General features: G+C 36.4%; 2 protein-coding genes across 2 annotated transcripts; one reads left to right on the top strand and one right to left on the bottom strand.

The window, feature by feature from the left end:
* The first annotated feature begins 4,952 nt into the window (after positions 1 to 4,952).
* On the top strand, positions 4,953 to 19,829 carry LOC143621918 (DNA polymerase epsilon subunit B-like). The gene is made up of 13 exons (XM_077093196.1): positions 4,953 to 5,163; positions 14,622 to 14,799; positions 15,284 to 15,437; positions 15,990 to 16,121; positions 16,654 to 16,728; positions 16,820 to 16,924; positions 17,029 to 17,109; positions 17,820 to 17,950; positions 18,051 to 18,145; positions 18,226 to 18,325; positions 18,451 to 18,565; positions 19,244 to 19,354; positions 19,537 to 19,829. Exons 1-13 carry the CDS (start codon positions 4,953 to 4,955, stop codon positions 19,681 to 19,683), a joined length of 1,635 nt encoding a protein of 544 aa, XP_076949311.1. The 3' UTR covers positions 19,684 to 19,829.
* A 333-nt stretch (positions 19,830 to 20,162) lies between these two features.
* Positions 20,163 to 21,480, bottom strand: LOC143621846 (protein C2-DOMAIN ABA-RELATED 4-like). Its single transcript, XM_077093147.1, has 3 exons — positions 21,370 to 21,480; positions 21,168 to 21,266; positions 20,163 to 20,453 (listed from the first exon to the last, which is right to left on the bottom strand). The coding sequence occupies exons 1-3, from the start codon at positions 21,478 to 21,480 to the stop codon at positions 20,163 to 20,165; spliced, it is 501 nt and encodes a 166-aa protein (XP_076949262.1).
* Between the last annotated feature and the right edge of the window lie 618 nt (positions 21,481 to 22,098).

The following is a 22,098-nucleotide window of genomic DNA, read 5'->3' as shown; positions in this document are numbered from 1 at the left end:
GCTAAAGATACGGTCAATTTGTTGGAAGTTTTCGTGATCTGAAAATGAGTTAGAGCCAACAACCACCTGCAAGTGCTCCAGCGAAAGTCCGACGTCCAGATGTCTAGAACAACCCACCTCTGGTCCTGGAAGACAGGACCGGAGAGTTCCCGAGGATGGAAGAAATGGCACCTCGCCAGAACACTCGAACTTCGGCCTTGGAAGACAGGGCCGGAGAGTTCCCGAGATATCCTGACATTGAGCCTCGCCGTACTACTCGTACCCCGGTTCTGGAAGACGAAACCGGAGATTTTCCTATATTTGACGGTGACGAAACAAGAATTCGTCACCAATACCGATCTGGAAAAGCTATTCTTAACCCGGACGAGTGGTACCAACAAGAGCAGTTAAGGTTAAAGGAGGAGTATGAATGACGGGTGAAGGCTAACCAGTTCCAAGCCCGGACACTGACGTATGATTCACCACCTCCATCACCGCCACCGATGGTTCGGCGAACTCAAGATCTGGAAGATGACGTGTCTCACTCAGTCGGTCGTTCACTTACAAAAAGCCAGGGGAAGAATTTTCAAACTTAGCAGGTCCCGTCTCACAGGACCCTGCATGACAGCAGTCAAGCTTCCCGAAAGCCGAAATAAGTCACCTATCAGGAAGACGGTTATGCTAGTGAAGATAGCCAAGAGTATGGCAGGGAAGGCACCAGCCGCCCGCGATCATTGATAAAGCACACTGAATACTACAGTGATGCAGAAGAAGATTTTACCAAACCATACAGACCTGCCGCGTTTGCGGAAAAGTCAAAGTTTATTCTGCGAATAGCTATGGCTCCTTTCCCAACGAATATCAAAATTCCAAACAACTTGGGAAAGTACAATGGAATGACAGACCTGAGTGATCATTTGCAAAACTTCACCTCAGTTGGAGGGGTAAGTGGATGGACGCTCCCTTATTGGTGTCACATGTTTGCGTTAACGCTAATATGGGCAGCAAGAGAATGGTTTGAAAAGCTTCCTGACGGCCAAATTAAGAGCTGGGATGATTTGGTTGCAAATTTTCCCAACATTTCAGTCAACAGCGCAAGCACACGTGGGATCCCTCTGAAATTATGAGCGTTATTCGACGAGACAACGTGTCGTTGGAAAGTTTCATCACCATATTCAACAACGTGAGCTTGAATATTGGTGGAATCAGCGAGGACATGCTCAGAGGAGCATTTAGAGTGAACGAAAAAAGCCCTGAGATGGTCCGCTGCTTGACTGGGAGAGATGGTATGCCTCAGACTTGGGACGGGATCATATCCGCAGCCAAGGTCTTTGCAGCCACAGAGAAACTGCTAGGGCGAGAAAAATCAAAACAAGTTACAAATTTTGAACCTAGAGATACCCAATCCAGAAAAGAAGATAAGGGGTCAATTTGGTCCAGAATTCAACCCCCGAAAAACTCTTCCAAGCAGTTCGATGCCAGATCGTTGATCGGGCAAAAACAGAAAAATAGAAAGGCAGGTAAGTTTGATCAGCAACATTGGACTCCCCTAAAGAAGACTCCCTTTGGAAATACTAACCATTGAAAATATCGAGTTTAGGAAGCCTCAGCCAATGACTAGGCGGGTGAACCTGAACCCGAATAAGCACTGCATGTTTCACGAAGACATTGGGCATGACACAAATGAATGTGTAAGTCTAAGAAATGAAATTGAATCCGCCATCAAATCCGAAAAGCTTGAACACTTGCTCAAGAGTGTGCGGCAAGGTCTGCGGAAGAACACAACTCCCGCAGACAAAGGTCCCCCAAGAAAGCAGATAAAAGAGTTGAATGTTCATATGATTCAAGGGGGACCTACTCGGAAGTACAAGCGGATAGAGGCAGATGAAGATGAATGGAAAAGTGCACCTGTGATCTTCCAAAGAGTAAAAGGTGGGCCATGCATGAGCAACCTTTAATCGTCACAGCACTGTTCGGGCACTATCGGTCCCAATATGTTTTCTTTAATACTGGGAGTACATCCGATATCATGTACGAACAATGCTTTGAGCAGTTGGACGATGAAGATAAAGCAAAATTGAAGCCTGTGCACGCCCCAGTTTCCGGGTTTGGGTGTGAAGTTATGCATCCCAAAGGGGTCATCATATTCCCAGTCACACTCAGTGACGGAATTCATACGTGGATCGACGATGTTGAGTTCCTCATCTTACCCGCAAGATCTAAGCATGACATTATCTTAGGTCGGGAAGCGATTGGCGACTTTAATGCTAATCCTTCCACGGCACATGGCGTTGTTGGGGTACCCACAAGGACCGGGATAGCCATTATCCGGGTCAACAAACACTATTATGTGACCGAAGGGTTGAAGCCCACGAAGGTCCCCAGGAATACAGTGCGGACAGAGCCAGATAAACATAGTATTAACCCAAAGAACCCAGAGCAGACTGTCACTATTGGAGAAACCATCTCGGAAACGGTGCAAGTTTTCATGAAACAATTGCTTTCAAATAACGTGGATATTTTCGCCTGGACACCTTCCGACATGGCAGGTGTCCCGCGAGAAATATCAGAACACCGGCTACGGTCAGCCCAGCCTACACGCCGATTGTAAAAAAGAAGAGAAAAATGGGACCCGAGCAAACAAAAGCTATGAATGAACAAGTTCAAGACTTGTTACATGCAGGGATCATTAGCGAGAAACAGTATCAAACCTGGGTCGCCAATCCAGTAATGGGTCCTAAAACCAATGGCTCGTGGCGAATGTGTATTGACTTTAAGGACATAAACAAAGCTTGCCCTAAAGATTGTTATCCTCTCCCAGAGATTGACTTAAAGGTTGACGTGGTGGCACCCTTCAGGTTCAAATGTTTCCTAGATGCTTACAAAGGGTACCATCAGATACGTATGGCAGCTCGCGACAAAGATAAAACAGCTTTCCGCACAGACCAAGGCACGTTTTGTTACAAAATGATGCATTTTGGTCTAAAGAATGCGGGTGCCACGTATCAGCGCTTGATGGAAAATACTTTTCGGGAACAGATCGGAAAGCACTAAATGAGGCTCTTTTGAAAATTCGAACCCTAGAGGGGCATTATGAGGTTGAGAAGACCTCAGATGCACCAAAACATGGGGAGAATACTGATGTTGCAGAGGCTTTGAAGGGTATTGGTGAATTATATGAAAGCTCTGAGGAAGAAGTGGTTGAAGTTGAATCTTCAAATGCATTAAACATGTTAAATCAAATGTATGATGATGAAGAGTCGGAGAATGAGGAGGAGGATAAAGAAGAAGAAGAGACTGAAGAAGAAAAGTTGAAAAGAAAAGCTAAAGGCAAAGGGGTTGCAACTAATGAAGATGACTTACATCCCCTGCCTAAACATCCAGTTCAGTCAGAAGACATTTTATTCAAAGAACATGTAGTTGATCCGGATGTAGTTGAAGCTGAGTCTGTAAAAACAGCGATAAATCTAATGAATGAAGAGCTGGAGGCCCTTGAAAGGGAAGAAACGGTTGAAGAAGAAGAGGAGACTCCTCAAGAGGTTATTGAAGCATTGATAAACATGAAAGACAAAGAGGAAGAAGATGAGAGGAGGTTAAGGGAAGCTGATGCAGCAATCAAGGCTACAATTGATGCTTTGAATGAAAGTCTGAATAATGATCAACAAGAAAAAGAACAAGACAAGGTTGCAGAACCTATGATTATTGAGCCTGAAGTGGCTGAAGAGCCTGAAGTGAATAAAGAAGAACTGGGACTGGGACCTGTAATAGATGTTGAGGTATCAGCAAGTACAATGGTCAAACTGGTGATAATGAAAGATATAACAATCATACTGAACAATCCAGAAAGACATCATCCAGATATTGTAAAAGCATCAAAGAAAGCACAACAAGAATTCATCAATATGGGCAGAGAAATGGAACAGAGAATGAAAGAACAATATGACCCAAAAGAGCCCATTATTGAAGAAGTTACTGAAGAACCTGCTGACACACACATAGTTGAAACTAAAGACGATAAATCTGAGTCAGTTGATGAAGAAATCATCCTAGAAGAACCAGAGGGTATACAACACAAAAATGACTGTTCCACTCCAAGCCAATCTGATCAGAAAAGAAAATCCTCATCCGAAATTGAAACACCAAAGCCTAAAAGACAAAAATCATTAAAGAAAATGGTGTACAAACTAAGGTCAGATATGCTTGAACATAAAAGGAGAGCACAAACAGAAAGAAGTGAAGAACTCATGATTGATGCTCTTCATGAACTTGAAGAAGAGGTTGATATGGATGTTGAAAATAAGGATGAGGAAGGTGTAAAAGAAAGTGAGAAAGCAAATGAAGATAATGAGTATTTTATCAGTTTAGGTTATGATCCACTCTATCTCCAAAAACTATCAAGAGAGGATGTAACAAAAGAAGCTGAGGGTTAGAGAGTAAGGAAAGGAAAAAGGGAAGTTTTGATAAAGGCTAGTCACAAGCCTGCATTCCTTAATCTGCAACCTTTTGATAAGATTGACAGGATGTACAAAAGGGCTCTGATAGATGATGTTTCTGTCAATGTAAAGAAAGTGTCCAAAAAGAGTGAAGGGGAGAGAGTGACTACTGAGACAGAAGTGAACAAGAAAAGGACTGTGATGAGAGAAAGTGATAAAACAGAATATGAGTCCTTGAAGGCAAAACACAATGATATAAAATTCCTTCAGCTGTATGGCTACAGCTACAACTTCTTAATAAATCTCTATCCTAAAGAACTGAAAAGAAGAATTCAACATATTAAAGACTCTCACAAAGATCAAGCAAGTCGAGAAAAATTTGAAAGAGAGCAGGAGTTAAAAATGAGATTACAAAAGGAAAAGGATGAAGCTGAAAGGAAAAATCAAGAATTAAAGAAGTGGTTTGAGGACCCTCAGAAGGTAGAGATGTTAAACTGAATTGTGATGGAGAAAGGAATGACAGAAGGATAGTTTCAGAACATGCCTCTTGAACAACTAATGGAAATATACAACAGAGAGCAGAAACTGTATCTTGAAACACAAAGAAAGTTGCAGGAAGACATGATGAGAGCAGAAGAAGAAGTAAGAGCTGAGATGATGAGTGCTCTTCACAAGAAAGGAGTAAAAATGTCAAGGTTAGTGGTGCAAACTGATGAAACATTGAAAAGATGGTATGAGGAGGAGGGGCTTGGTACACAAACAAGGAAAATCCAAGGAAGTACAAGCCGAACCACAAGGCCTGAGTTTGTGAGGTCTGTACCACCAAGAAGTCTAAACCTACCCACGAGCATTTACTTTGACAGAAGATCCAAGACTTTAAGGGTGGTGACTGAAGATAAAGCAGAACATCTCATCATCTTCAGAGATGATTTGAGAAATTTTACAAAAGAACAACTGACCAAGATGGCTGAGCTGACTTTATATGACAATCAAGTAAGGAGTCAACCATCTGGTCAACTAAGGAATGATCTCTCCAAGTTTCTGAAAGAGCAAGCAGAAAAGGGATTCCCATTTCTGCAGCAGAAGAAGAGAGAGATCAGAAGCCAAGCAGAAAGAGAGAAAAGGAAGAAGAGAATCAGCGAAGTACACATTTCTGAGCTTTCCCTCTCTGAGTCAAAGAAACAAAGAACTCTAGCAAGCATCTCTCACCAGAAAAGGAAAACCTTAAAAGAGTGCTTGGCTACGAGAGAAGTGATGAAGGAACCCAACTCAAGAGTACAACAATTTGGAAGAATCACATACATAACGTACAATCAACATGATGATTCGACCACTTTGAGAAATGAGTCTGGGATACCTATTGCAGTCATAAGGGGGGATGGAGATCTGCATTATATGCATCCTCAAGACCTACAAGATTTAATTGATGCAAGATTCCCAAGTGATGCCTCTGACTCCTCAGAACTTGACATGCTGAAACAAAGAGCTGCATATGTGAAGAAACTAAAAGAAAGAGCTGAAGCCAGGAACAGAGGAAGAAGATAACAGAATGGAGCTAATGAATGATTGATCTTTATTTCTGTTTATCTTTATATTTTGTTTGAGTTGTAAAAACTTTAGTTTGTAATGCCTATGAGGCAGAATTCCGATTATGTAATGAAATGACATGTTCTTAAATGATTTATCTAGATATCTGATATATGTGTAACTCTATGCAGGTCTGTTTTGGTGCATCTGAGCTTGTTCCAATCTAGGGGGAGATTTTTGGGTTGGATTTTCTACAAGGAAGATTGGAATCTTCTCAACCTCCTCAGAAACGGCTACGTATGGAATTCGAGCAAGCCCAGACGATCGAGCATGGTTTTTACTACTTCGAGCAAGGTTTTGAACCTTAAATGGTTGATTCTTCTAAGTGTTAAAGGCTTCGAGCAAGCTACACTTCAATGAGCAAGAGTATTCTTCTATCGAGCATGGATTGCCAATCGAGCAAACAGCTTGATCATACAAGTTCTAGCCAAGTGTTACGAGCACAGGATGATCGAGCACATGGGGATGAGCATGGATGCAATAAGAGGATGTCACGTGAATCAAAGCAAAGACTTAGAGCACAGTTTAGTTACCGAGCAAGATTTACATCCGAACATGCTAAAGATTGCTGAATAAGAAAAGCTGAAGATATCAAGAAGAATGAGCTTGCTCGATGGACTTATTCGAGCAAAACTTGAACAAGTCAAGAGGAATGAAGCTTACTCAAAGGGAATATGTATTCTTCGAAAGAGAATATATTCCAAGTAAAGTCTGCTCAAGGACATTCACCGAGTACACCTAGTATAGGAAGTTTGCTCTAGCAAGGTATGTACCTTGCTCGAGGACTGTAACACTTGTATTTGATTTGTCTTTCATTATGTAATGACTAGGACTTCTAGAAGGAATGTCAGGGTCTATAAATAGACGTCCTAGGATACCTTTAGGGTATGGATTTCGAGACGGAATACAGGTTGGCACGCACTTATACGAAAAACATTCCATTTTGTTCATTGTACAATAGCCGCTGCCGTCACACAAAACCCTAGACATTCCATTCACTGTTCCATTGATGAATCATTAAATATAGTGAATCTTTGTCTCTGAAATAGCATTTACTGATTATCATTTACTGTTTTGTGTTTGATATTTGTTCACAATCCTTCATTCTCAATCATTGGATATCATGATTCTGCCGGGATATTCAATCGGTCTTTGGGTATTCGAGTCGGTATGTTCTTGTCGAACCTTTGCTAAGGTTTCACCCGACTCATGGTCCTGACATAGTGCGTTGTACTTGCGAGTTACCGACCCATTTGACTCGTGTAGCGTCGTGTAGACTTGTTGGCTGTGAAATTATCATATTGGGTCCACACGGGGCTGAGTTGGATGTTAAGTGCTTAAACAACTCTTAAACGCGCGTGTTGGTGTCACCTAGTGCTTCCGAGGGTAAATTGGGAATTCTTTATTCCCGGGAGTATATAAGGGTCGTTTTGGTGAATGTAAGGCCTCGGGGGCTGTTGTGATTGAGTTCGATGAGGTCGAGGCTTTAGGTAACTCGAACCATGTTAGAACGTCTTGTAGGATAAACGAGTCATCTCGATGTCAATAGTATTGATTGTATGTAAACCGACAGGAGTTTGAGTTGGGGGGCTACGTAGGGATCCTCTAGCTTGGGGTGAAATCATACCTTGTGTCAGGTGAGTTCATGATGCCCCTTTTTAACTCTTTTTACGTTTTGGGCTGGCATACACTCTCAATTACAGTTTTACCCGATTTTACTCGTTAAAACAATTTGAAGATCATTGTATTGTTTTGATAATGTTTGTACAATTATGAAAACCCAGTGTGAGTTACATTATGTGCCTTATGATATTTTAGACTCGTTTGGTCATAAATTCCTTAAGGTTATATACCTGGTTATGGTCTAGACTCGAGGATGTAAATAGGCTGTGTAGTAATTGAACACGAGTAGACCTACAGTAGAAACTCGATAAATTAATATTCGATTATTTAATAAACTCTATAAGATAATATTTTTTGCCGGTCCCGACTCGGGGATAGGGTGCTAAATTAATAATTCGCTAAAATTATAAGATAATACATTTTTGATAATTTCTTTAGACCCTATATAAAATATAAATTAATAATTCCTTATATATAGCATATTACATGAATGATTTATGAAGGTTTTTTGAAAAATGACTCAATTGTCTTTTGTTTTTTGTTGAAATCAATTTCCCCTTGAATCTCGTCTCTAATTTTCCTTAGCATGGTAAGAACTTCTGGTATTGTTTTCTGATAGCTCAACAAGAAGTTACTATGAACTCATTCTTGCAATTGCTTTTGAGTGAGACTTGGATTATCCTTATTGTGATTGCATAATGCTCTTCGAATCTCGTCTGTCATTGTTGTTTTTTTCACACCTTTAAGATGGGAAGTCATGTTGTGTGTATGATTTGTTTGTATTAACCTATTTTGATCTTGTATTTATATAGAAAATATTTTTAATGTCCATAAAGTGATACATTGAACACAAGAAGCATAATAAGGTGAGAGATTAAAGGTTTCTTTCAAATTGGGCCGTTCATTTGATATACATGCATTGTATACAATAATTAAGTGGAAGCTTGAAAGGTGTTTGTAAACTAAGTATTCTACTATAAATTAATAAAATATTAATTAATATATTAATTAATAATTATTAATTTATCGATTAATTAATAACTCTTTTAATTAATAAATTTTGGTGGTCCCAAGTGTATTATTTTATAGAGTTTCTACTGTATTTACTTAGTTCTTGTATTGAACTGATTATTATATATTACCTTATGGCCTTTAGGCTTGCTTGTAATATGATATATTTTGGGATGATATATACATATATATATATATATACAGGTTCTGGATAGATTGAAAACCCATATGAGTTAAAGAAACCATGAAAACTCAAATTTGGCCATTGATTAAGGTCCATCCACGGCTTAGATCCAAAAGGTTGATGTATGTCCTTTAAATTCAAATATTTTAATAGTAGAAGTACAGATAAGGGTATTTGAGTAAAATGAGTTATGTTTTCTTTCTCTTCTTGTGAATCACAAACTGAAACCATATGTTAGCACACTTTTTCATTTCATTTTAAATATCTCAATTCAAAACAATATTTGTTTTTAAAATAAGCTTCTGTAACTCAAAACATTACGCATTTAACAAATTGTACCCTTTTTTAAGTAAACACTAGAGGTCGAAAGCACAACCCAGCAAAACCAATAATATACACTTTTATATGTAATATTTAAAAATCTGTAAATATATTTTTAAAAAATTGTAAACTTGTTTAAAAATTTACAAACATATTTTAAACTTATTTAAAAATTTGTAAACTTATTTAAAAATTTGTCAACATATTTTAAACTTAATTAAAAATTTGTTAACATATTTTAAACTTATTAAAAATTTGTTAACATATTTTAAACTTATTAAAAATTTGTTAACGTATTTTAAAACTTTATGAACTTATTTAAAAATTTGTAAACATGATTTTAAAATATGTTAATTTAAAATTTTGTGTCATATTTAAAAATGTGTTACATAACTGAAAATATGTAAACTTATGTAAATATATTTGGACTTTTTGTTTGAATGGTGTGAATATTTGGATTATTTTAAAACTTAAATATTCGGATGTCTCATGCTCCTTTTTTTTAATTCTTTTGTTTTAAATATTGATTTAATAATTGATATACTTTTACCATTTAAAATACTAATACCAATAAACCATACCTTCATCAATATAAATATTGAGTGGATCCTGTTTAAAGATGATATTAGATAGAATAAAAAAGAATGTGTTAAATACCGATAGAAAAGACATTTTAGGAGAGAGAGGGTGAAAGTAAAAGACTTAAATAACCTTTTGTGTTAAAAAAAAAAAAGAATATGGATGATGTGGATGTGGTTGTTTTTTAGCCATTCATTGAGTTTTCAAGAGTTTTTATAACTCCCTTGAGTTTTTAATTTATATATAGCCTATATATATATTTATATATGTATGTATGTGCATGTGTTACCCTATGGCCTATGATTAGTAATGTTAGTTAGTCATTCGTGACTAAGGATTGCTTACTTACGATCTGGTATATTTTGGGATCATACATATGTATGAGTATGTGTTATCTTATAGCCTACGGATGTGTGATGACATTTAGTTCCCGGTGACTAAGAATTATGTGAGTAGGCTTATTGATGTGTGTGTGCATGGTGATTACGGCCGGGTCAAGTATATTACTCGGGGTTTCAAATCCCGTGGTGGAGAGTCCCGTGTGGCGTGATCATCATTTTGCGGGTCAAATATATTAATCGGGTTTTAAAATCCCGTGGTGAAGAGGCCCGTTGTATGTTAAACCGTGATCGGGTCAAATATATTACTCGGGTTGTACTTGTGGTGGAGAGGCCCGTATCACGTGTTTGGATGTGTAAGCTGTGACCGAGTCAAATATATTACTCGGGTTTGACTCGTGGTGGAGAGGCTCGTGTCACGTGCTTAGGTCTTACCGCGTCTGGGTTAAATATATTACTCGAGTCTTGACTCGTGGTGAAGAGGCCCATGCACGTGTGTTCGACGATTAATGTATTATTTGGTGAACTATACTTATTTATTTTATTATTATTCTCTCTACTGTTTTAGAGCTATAAATTTGAAATAAATTATGATTATTGTTTATGAAAACTTGAACTCACTCAGCTCTAGCTGATTTTGTGTGTATGTTAGATTGACTTTCAGGTTAAGGATTGGAGGTTATCGCTTGGACGTGCTGGAGACTATTCGGAAGGTTGAAGGTATTTCTGGTCGAGGATTTCGAATAAAGCAGATATTTTATTTATACTTGATTTTGGATACTTGTACCCGTGTTTGGGATTTTTAAATACTTACACCTTTTCTGCTGTTATCTACTCTGAACTTGTTTTAAATAAAAACGAAACGTTTGGTTTTAAATTTTTTGAAATTGTGGATGTGATTACCAACTGTAGGATTCCTGGGATTCGGGGTCTTACAAGTTGGTATCAGAGCCACGGTTCGAGGGATCCGAGCATTCTTAAATGCTTGGACTCGAACTGAAAAAAGAGGGACTAGAAATGCCAACCGCGAGTAGCAGCACGCCAAGAGGTAACTTTAAATTATTTAGTCATCCCTTTGAATTTAAAAGTTTCTAGTATGCGATTAATTGTTTAAGTGTTAGATAGAAGGCTAATGTGGTTAGGGGCAGGGGGGTGATTAGGACGGGCGGGTAAAGTAAACGACTAATTACACTTGATCAACGTCATTAGCAATTTACCCTTACCTTACATGTTCTAAATACCACTTGCACTTGACCGTGTTAAAATTCTGTCTTTGTAGGGATAAGTCATGATTAATACTCGTACTGCTAAGAGAGGTCGTCCGAGTGTTCGTGGCCATGGTCGTAAGCCACATGTCGAGGCTGAGAGTGAGATTCCTACATCCCTGCAGGAGGAAACCCCGATTCATGAGGAGGGGGATAACCCCGCCTTAGAGCCGATAGATTTGGGTGGATGGTTTTAAAAAGTTGAAAATTTTAAGGATTATTTTCATACTCTCTCTCTTCTTTTGGACCATTTTCAGAATTTTCTTATCTAATATCCTAACACATTAATATTCTTCTTTCTTTTAAAAAATTATTTTTCATATCTTGGTTTCCAATAAGAAATCATTACATTCTTTTATTTTATATTTATTTAAATATAAGTAAAATAATTACATAGTTTTTAAAAACTTTGATACTATTCAAATTTTATTTAATTATTTAAAAATTTTGAAATTAATTATGACGTATTCTAGTTCTCACATCCTGTCTGGCCTTTGACAGAGCATATTTCACGCCCCGTCCTCTTTATTTAAATCCAAAATTACACTAAAAATCAATACATTTCTCCCTCATTTTAATTAAAAAATATTTTTTATACATTTATTACTATCATTTTACTTTTCTTCACCCGTAACCACTTTCGAAATATGTTAAAAAATTACAGGACGTGAACATTAAATTTTTGAAATATACAAAAAAATAGTTGCAGTTTCTCTCTGCTCCACTCATAACACTATAAACCATAATGCTATTATATTCTTATATAAAAAAAGGGTAAAATAATAAATAGATAAATAAATAAATAAGGATTGCCATATGTACAAAGGAATAATAATGAGATTGAAGGCAGTTTTCCCGCCATTTGAAGCAGCCACAAAAGCAGTAATTAATTGATTCTGTAGTAACTCAAGAGAAGTAGTGGGAAAGAAAGAAGATGAGTGGGAAGGTGAGAATAAAGGTGTACAACAAGTGCAAGATGCGTGGGTACACCGTCAAAGTGGAAGCTCATCCTCTCCGACTATCAAGACCAAGATCTAGCCCTTGATCTCCTCCTAGACGACCTCAAACTACAATCACGTAATATCTTTCTTACATTTAGGGTTTTTATTTTGGATAGGGTATTGGTCGTAGGGGTGTTAATCGTCCGGTAAGTGACAACCCCAACCCACTTCTGTTTAAAGTACGGGTGGGGTGTAAACGAACCGACCCCGAGCTTGACTCGTTTTAACTTAAAATTGCTCGTGCTCATCTTGCGCTCAACTCGTTTATTATTTATTTAATTAACTTATTTATAAAGTTATATAATTTCTGATAATAATATTTTTCTAAGATATTATATGTATTACTTGCTATTCAAAACGCAGCTTGTTGCCCGTTTGCTTTATTGTAATCGTTTTGATTTTAATGATAAATTACAAGAGTAAACTATAAAAAAAGAAAAAAAAACTAATGATTTAGTTCCATAGTTATTACTGTATATAAGTATAATTCGTTTACGTTTGGTTTGTGAAACTCAGACTCGAGCTCGTTTTAGCCCGGCTTGATTCAAATCTTTAAGGAGCTGATATCAAGTAGCTCATACGCAGCTCGATTCGTTTACACTTTTTTTGTAAATGCGTTAATCGGGTTGGTAGGTTGTAAAAAATGGGTTAAACGAGTCACAAATGTGTTAATGGGTCGATCTGATTTCGAATAGTGCAGGTTGGCTGGTTGACATTTTAACTAAATAGGTTAAACAGGTCAACCTGAAAACGAGTTACGTATGCCAACCCAAACATTATTATTATTATTATTATTATTATTATTATTATTTTTTTATTTTTTATTTTTTTTTCAATTTTGATTCAAAGTTGTTGCCTTTTCAAATCCTAAACTGTTAAGATCTACTATGCATGTAAAAATTCTTGCTGCCATTGTATATAAAAAACATCTTTTATTATTTTTGGAAGAGCGATAAATTTTTGTGGAATTAATTTATTATATTGATAAAATGAGACAGTGTGATCTAAACAAGTGTCCGTGTGCCAGTGGGGGATACTGATTTCTTTCCTGTAGAGGTAGGTCTTCACCAGAGGTCAGCGTTGAGCCCGTTTCTTTTTGCAGTAGTCTTGGATGAGTTGTCAAAGTCGATTCAGGGGACTCTCCCGTGGTGCATGATGTTCGCAGACGATATTGTGTTACTTGCTGAGAAAAAACAAGATCTAAACATGAGGCTTGAGGAGTGGCGAACAACCTTAGAGACAAAAGGTTTAAAGATTAGCCGATCTAAGACGGAGTACCTCCACTGTGATTTTGGTGGGATAAACGACAATGAAGACGCATAGATCACAATTGAAGGGCAGGTGGTCCCGCAGGTAACGAAGTTCAAGTATTTAGGATCATTTGTACAGAGCGATGGGGAATTAGACAATGATGTGACCCACCGAGTTCAGGTAGGATGGTGTAGATGGAAAGCAGCCACAGGTATATTGTGCGACAAGAGTTTCCCGACTAAACTAAAGGGAAAATTCTATAGGGTGGCAGTTAGACCTGCAATGCTATATGGAACAGATTGTTGGGCCATCAAGAAGGCACAAGTGCGGAAGATGGAGGTAGCAGAAATGAGAATGCTACGTTGGATGTGTGGGCACACAAGGTTAGACCGAATAAGAAACGTTGTGTTTCGCGAGAGATTAGGGGTGACGAACATAGCAGACAAGATAAGAGAGGGGAGATTGAGATGGTTTGGACATGTAAAGAGAAGACAGACAACGAATCCTGTTAGATCCGTAGAAAACATTTCTATAGAGGGGAGGAGGGGTAGAGGACGACCGAAATTGACTTGGGATGAGAGGATTAGGCATGATTTGATAGACCTAAACCTCTCCGAGGACATGGTTGAGGATAGGAATTCGTGGAGAAGTAGAATTAAAGTTAAGGATTTTTAGAGAGAATTGAATACCTTAGGGCTTAGACTTAACTTATCTAGGTCACATACCATAATGGTATTTCCCTTACATATATTATTATTATTATTATAATTATTATTAGCTTTTATATAGCTGTTAAACTGTGATCTTATTATTAATATTATTATAATTAGTAGTAGTTTTTATATAACTGTTAAACTTTGATTTCCTTTATTTTGCTTCATACACATGTACTTAGAGCCGAGGGTCTCTCTGGAAGCCACCTCTTTATTCCTTTGGATAGAGGTACGGTGTGCCTACATCCCACCCTCCCCAGACCCTACTTATAGCTTTGCTGTCGGTGGGATTTTACTGGGCATGATTGATTGATATATATATATAAAATGAGACAGTGGAATCTTCAATTTTGGATAAGGAACCGGTACAACTTGCTGTAAACAAACTTCAAGCTGCATCTGCATCTGTAGATGATGATAATCTTAGTACAAATATGTCAACAACTTTCAGTGTAATTGACGCCTTCAACATTCCAAGGTTTCGCTATGATCCCATCAGAAAGATGTTTAGTGAGTAAGTCTTTTTTTTTTGTGGTTGCATTGCATTAATTATACGTTGTTTGTTTTCCTATTAACTTTTAATGGTCAAAGGTTAGGAAACTCGATATTTAAGCTATATGGTAATTAACATGATCGCCACATTTTATTACATAAGTTACAGTATACATCCAAGTGTAACATCATCTCTATATATACCATGTTACTCTATTATGCACACAATAAATATACCAATACAGTTTCTGATTTCATCTACTACTGTATGTATAATTCCATTTGAATTTGCAATATGATGCAGATGTACTGAATCATATTTGAGCAACTCTTTTAAATCCATGGTATTATTTGCTGTATCATGTTTGCCTACCAAAACTATGTTATATTCTTTGATAACAAAAACACAAGTCTTGCCGTATTCAATTAAACAACGTCGATTCATTTAAGATGGGACTTTAACTGAAAGAAATATGTGTCATTTATATGTCTTTTGTTAAATGTAGACACACAGGGGCACTTCCAATTCATGGCAATGCTCTTTCAAAAGCTTGGTTGTATAGGGATCGGTTTCTTTTGCTGTCTCAAAGGCTGTCACGGATTCCACAATTCTCTAGGCCTTCATTTAGTAGCGAATTATCTGAATTTGGGAGCTGCGAGGTTTTTTTCTCATTTACTCTGACTTTCACACACATATACACACGCATGCATATATGTGTGTGTGTGTACATGTATGTATTGTAAAGCAATCATTTCAGAACCAATAATATGTTGAGACTTGAGAACTGCTAGAAGCTTAGAACCACATTAAATCTTATATTTTTTAAGTATTTATTATATAAATTGAATAGAATGCATGTAGACTTCAATAATTTTAAGATTTGTTTTAGAAAAATATAATATTGATAGTCTTTTATCTGAATGAACATATGCACATGCACTACATGCACATTTGTATTCATCTGTGCGCAGATTTATATATTAGCGAAAAAATAATCACGAGAGAGGACATAAATTCAAAGGAGTGGAGAGAGAGAAATAATTTGTTTTCCAATTATACCTTTATCTTTGAAGCTAAATGTACACGTCTACTGCAGTTTTCACGGTTTTCAACATACTATTGGTTTTAAAACAACATGCCCTATATACACAGTTGTGATTTGTAGTTGAAATTTTTTGTCTAAATGTTTTGTTAATTCGCGTATTTTGTAGATATCTCAAATTCAATCTCTGGTGGGACGGCCGGGAATAAGTTGGGTGATGGGTGTTATATCTCAAATTGAAGATGGGCACTTCTACCTAGAAGACCTTACAGCAGCTGTTAAAGTCAATCTCAGCAATGCTATATCCTTAATCATTTGATTTTTGTTGCTTATAATTATGTTACATTTAATTGACTGCTTAACACGGGCCGTGCTTGTGAGCTGACTTGACACGAACCCAAAAGTTTGACCCCAAGACGAAAATCGTGTCAGATACGTGAACACGAACACTGGAAGCATATTTGCGGGTTGACCCGAAAGTCTTTTATTTTTTTAGTGTTTTCACATATCATTACTTCAAATTTATAGTTTTGCAACAAAAATACAAATTTGTATAAAACAATTGCATTTTTATTATAAAATCTTACGTCAAGTTCTTTTTTAGTTTTAAATGTTCGCATGAGATTCCCTACCTATTTAATTTATTACATAAAGCACATTTAAAAAAATAAACTAAATACAAATGGGTTAAAAAGGTCAGCCAGTGAACCCAGCGGGTTGACCCAGAACACAACTTGTTCTATAGCTTACAGTGTGTCTTAATTATTAGTGTGGGTTTTTGTTACAACACGCGAGATGCACACTACATAGTTTTTTTCTTTAACATTACTTACAAAATAACAGGGTATTTTACTGAGAACAGTATAGTTTTAGCTCAAGGGGAAATGCAGTTAGATGGTATTTTCCAGGTCAGCATTAATATATTTTTTTCTGGTAATAAAATTCACATTCATTAAACGTTCATTGCTAACTCATAGTTATACTTCGATCATCACTCAGGTTCAAACATTTGGTTTTCCACCATTAGAAGACCGAGAGAAGTCAACCTCATTATTTACCGGGCTTAATTATTTTGGTAGTGAAACACTTGCAAAAGAAGACACTGTATCCTTTCGAAGTCCATTTTAGGCGCATAATAACCGTAATTCAATTCCCATTCCAGCTTGAATTCCATATTGATTTGGAAGTTTCCTTAATTGCGTTTCCAGCTCAGACTTGCAGAGATGGAATCACTGGCGGTTAATGAAATGTTTGTTATACTATCTGACATTTGGTTGGACCATGAGGAGGTATTTAGTTTGTATTAATTAGATATGACAGTTTTGGCTCGTTTATCTAATGGGTAGATTTGGGTTGCGTTTTATCTCAAATGGGTCAAAGATAAAAGTTCAAAGTGAAAAGGAAATTTATCAAATGGATTTATCGAACCAAAAGTTGCTCAAATATTCAATGCATAAATTGATTGGCGATTTTATATCAATATTTAAAACCTAAAAGAGAAATTTAACTGTTTTATATACTTCTATATTTTTTGTTGTAGAATTGTAATTTTAAAGTATTTGTTTGCAAAGAAAATAAAAAAAGTATAAAATATTTGTAGGCCTGTAACTGAACGTTTAGTGAACCGTTGGGGCAGGTAGTCCATTTATGTTCGTTTATTTAATAAATGGACGAACATGAACACACTATTTTGTTCAACGTTAAACGAATGAACATGGTCACAACTCTCATTTGTTCATATATGTTCATGAACGTTAGGTTCGTTTACAAACCTAAAATATCGGATTAAACGGGGTGTGTTCGTGTCAACCTGCGAATATTCATGTCATGCCCGGTTTCATGTGTCGTGTCAGGTTTGACTCGCCACCCCGTGAGGCCTCAAGTGCAACTCGTTTAGCACCCTTGCTTTGACTCGCTTTGACGGCATGCTTTACCTCTTGTAGTAGTAACCTTTTGTATGCACTGTCTAATATCTTAAATATATTTTTTATTAGTAAAGACCATCGCAAAGCTCGATATCGTGTTAGACGGTTATGAAAATGTTGAAGACGTTCCTTCTCTCTTTGTGTTTATGGGAAACTTTTGTTCATGTCCATTTAATGGTGCATTTAATACTATCTCAAGTATCAGGCAAGTGATTCTCTTGGTATTAACTATGAATCAACTATTATTATTATTATTATTATTATTTCTGTTTTGAGTTAACTTAAAAGAAACATTTTTGTGACAGATCGAATTTCGCAAAACTTGGGAAACTAATTGGAAGCCATCAACGATTAAAAGAACACAGTAAATTCCTTTTCATTTCGGGACCTGATGATGCAGGTGAAGAACGTTGAATGTGTTATTATTTACTAATTTTGTTTGTAATTTTGTTGATTATTGTTTTCTGTTTTTAATTTTAGGGCCTTCAAAAGTTCTACCTCGGTGTGCTTTACCTAAATTTTTAACCGAGGAGCTTCAAAAGCATATCCCGGATGCTATATTTGGAAGCAATCCATGCAGGTTCCATATGCAATTATTTCTTATTCGAAAACCCGAAATTCGATTTGAACTGAATTCGATTAACGTTTTCGAGTTTGGGTTTTGTATATATTTATGAGTAACATGATTTTCTATTTTGGTCTCAGAATGAAGTTTTGCACCCAAGAAATAGTATTTTTTCGCCATGATCTACTTCACAGAATGAAGAGATCTTGTTTGATTCCTTGTTCAACAGAAGAAACCAGTGATGATTTTGAGCATGTGAGTTACATTCTTTGACATCATTCAAGTACTATTTCGGGTGGCTAACGGGCCATTTTAACTGTGTCAAAAACGGGTCGGGCTGCTAGCTCTTTTCCGTGCCTTTTGAACTTTATAACTAGCGTACTAAATATGATTACAAAAGCTGCATTATTGTGATAATAATATAATTTTTCTATTTACAAAGTTCTAAGACCTTGACCTGTTTTATTACTAGAAAATTTATTTGACCCATCTGATCAGTTTATAGAATCCCAATTAGGGTGTAAACAAGCCATGGCTTGTTTAAGCTTGAGCTCAGCTCGGCCTTGGCTCGGCTCGTTTGTTATTTATTATTTATTAATTAGTTTATATACATTTATATTTATTTTATCTATAAATTTTAAATATAATTTTTATATAACACAATATATATTATATGTTTAAAAATTATATGTTTTCATATATTAGATACAGTTATACATAGGCTTGTGAGCCATCTCGAGCTCAGGTCTATTTATTAAACAAGCTTATTTTTAGGCTCAAGCTTGTTTATTGTTTAAGCTCATAGATTCGAGCTTTTATTGAGCTGATCTCCAGTGGCATTAAACCCAACTGACTGTTTCATATAAAGGATTGAAAGTGCGACGCCATTATTTAAACTTGAACTAATTGAAAAATATCTTATCTTGCATGCAGCTTGTTGCTACTATAACACATCAAAGTCATTTGTGTCCTCTTCCTTTGAGTGTAGCGCCGATTATATGGAATTATGACCACTCTCTTCACCTCTACCCAACTCCACATACGGTAACTTCTAAAATTTATTATGTTATCCACATGACCATTTATATTTCCCATGCATATGTTTGATTATTACAACATTTACATCTAAAATGAGAACGGAGATGAGACATTATTTAATTATTTATTACAAGTTTATTTTCATGAAGTCAGTTAACGCGCGACATTGTGTTTTGACCTATTTACAGATTGTATTAGGTGACAACAGCGAACAAAAGGCCTTCAAGTACACGGGCATTACTTGCTTCAATCCCGGTTCTTTCTCAAATGACTTCACTTTTGTGGTATATAGGCCTTACAATCAAGAAGTTGAATTGTCGGCTCTGGAATCTTGAATGTAACATACCCGACTGATCATCATATTCTCAAAGGCCACTGTTTTGTGACAGAAGAAAAAACTAATTTGTTTTTATCACATAAGTATTATTAGTAGTGTTTTCTTTTCGTATAGTGATTGTATTTGGGTTGGTACACACACCTGATATCTAGCCTTTTGTATGACATGCTTTCGTTAGACTGTTTAACATTGGTTCATAATTATTCTGTGTTAACGAGCAAAATGGGACGACCTTGATGTGCATAGGTTAACTTCTGCGATGAGCTAGCACTTGAACTAAAGGCGATGAGGCCTACGGGCTATCAATCTAATTCAACACGATTTTGATGCAGTGAATGAATTACTATATAACATATAGAAATTTAAAAAAATTTGCACTACAATTGCAACCTTTTAGTTATGTGACTGTCTATTTCTTTTTCATTACAAAATACTAAAAAGGTCATTTGTGTGCGTGGATCTATGGCGGATACAATTCTAAGTGCTGGTTGTACCTGGCGGGTTAATCCAACTCAACTCGAGATCCACCTCACCACGTTCCACATGTTGCAGTCTGAGACACATATCTTGAACGACTGTGTCGCGTTTCCATGTTACATGGCTTTGTTCTACCAAGAAATTTGATCGATCAGGTTGTATTTTCTTTAGAACAGTCCCGCTTGGGAAGTTTTTTCGCTTCATCTTTAGTGTCTCTAGAAACGGTTTGATGTCAACTTCTGCATCGCCCATCTTGTCATCCTTGCTAAATGTGTCATGGTCGTACACTGTCTGCAATCATGACACATACATAGGTTTAACATATCGTGTTTAGGTTGACTTGTTTAATCTATTTATTTCATCAAACCAACATGTTTGACTTGTGCATAAGTTAAAAGGATCGTGTTCTAGTTACATGACTTTAAGTGCGCCACCATTTAGAAAAATATACAAGTTAAAAGGGTTGTGTTAGAGTTCAAGGACTCAATCTGCCTTACCAGTTCGATTGCCATTCCCGAATTGAACGTGGTTATTAGACGATAGTTAAGAACAAGCTACAGAAAATAATGTTTGGATGTGGGCTTACCATTTGAAGTTGTGATAAACTGATAATCACACATTTATTGCTTGACAAAACAAATTTATTTAAAGGAATTATCAAATAAAATGAGCCAACACCATTTTATTTTCTACAATTTGAATATATAGTAGTAATACAATAATTTTTTTTAACAATCTCACCATTATAATACGTACAACTTATTAGTTTAACCGATTTCGTCTTCGTAAGCTCATTTTCACGTTTTTAATTCCTTTAACACCAACATTTTACCTGTTTTTTTAATATTTACTGACACAATTCAGTGTTAAAAAAACCACAACCAAAACTCCTAAAACTAAACCGTTTTGGCCAGTCCAGACGGTTCAGTCTAGTTTTTCCAAAAACCATAGTTACCAGTTTGCCTGCGAACATCCCTAGACAATTTTCACATGTGAAATACATACCAACAAAATTGGAAGATCATGTTCTTGAACATTGGTAAGAATCAAATCTTCATTCCACTCAGGGTTCACATTCTTCTGCACAATCCGAGTCTTCACTTTCTATACCAACTTAAACAGCATTTATTAAAACCATCATTCTCTAAATTATTAATCATAAATTCAAATGCATATTATAATTGAACAATATGAAAAATGTTGTGACCTGATTACCCATCTTGATGACGACATAGGGATCGCTGGATTTGCAATCACGAATGGCGAGATGGACGCCTCTTTTTATCGTAATTCTAAGAGCACCCGGCGGGATATCCATTAATCAGCTTCCTTCTGTTTTTGGAAATTTTCTTGGTTAAAATTGCCCATGCAATGATTGCAGAATTTGAAACGGAACAAAAGAAATGGCGTCGTTGATCAATGAATACATGATGCGATTGTAATGAAATCGGTTCGGATTTTTTGGATCGTGTGTGCAAAAACATTTCTTTGTTATCTACTAAATTTGCGTTTTATAATCCACGGATGAAATTTATGTATTTCATAATTACTAATCTTTAGTCTTGTATGTGAAACATAAATAACCATGCTATTGTTATGAGAAAATCACATATATTAACTTTTATGTTATATTTATATAATTTCATGCATAGGCTGTCAACGAGTTGAGTCCGGGTGATCTTAAGCTTGAGCTTGGCTCATCAAAATTGTGACGTGCGGAAATTGTGATATTTGTCATATAAATGCGTATTTATATATTTGTAAAGAATATTGTGTTGTTTTATTATAAGTCCTACATCAGTTGAGAGGAAGAACACACTCTTCATTACAAGGTGGTGTAAACCTTCTCCACCAAGGCATGTTTTTGTATTGATGAGCAATTCGCCGGATGGAAGCAAAAACGTGAGTTATTGCATGGGCAATACATTGAGGGTAA

Source organism: Bidens hawaiensis, unplaced genomic scaffold (genome assembly GCF_021521415.1).
Source record: "Bidens hawaiensis isolate Kalapana, Puna unplaced genomic scaffold, B.hawaiensis_p1.1 tig00002977_1, whole genome shotgun sequence".
Lineage (NCBI taxonomy): Eukaryota > Viridiplantae > Streptophyta > Magnoliopsida > Asterales > Asteraceae > Bidens > Bidens hawaiensis.
The sequence above is the reverse complement of the archived record's forward strand: the minus strand, read 5'-3'. Positions and strand labels throughout refer to the sequence as shown.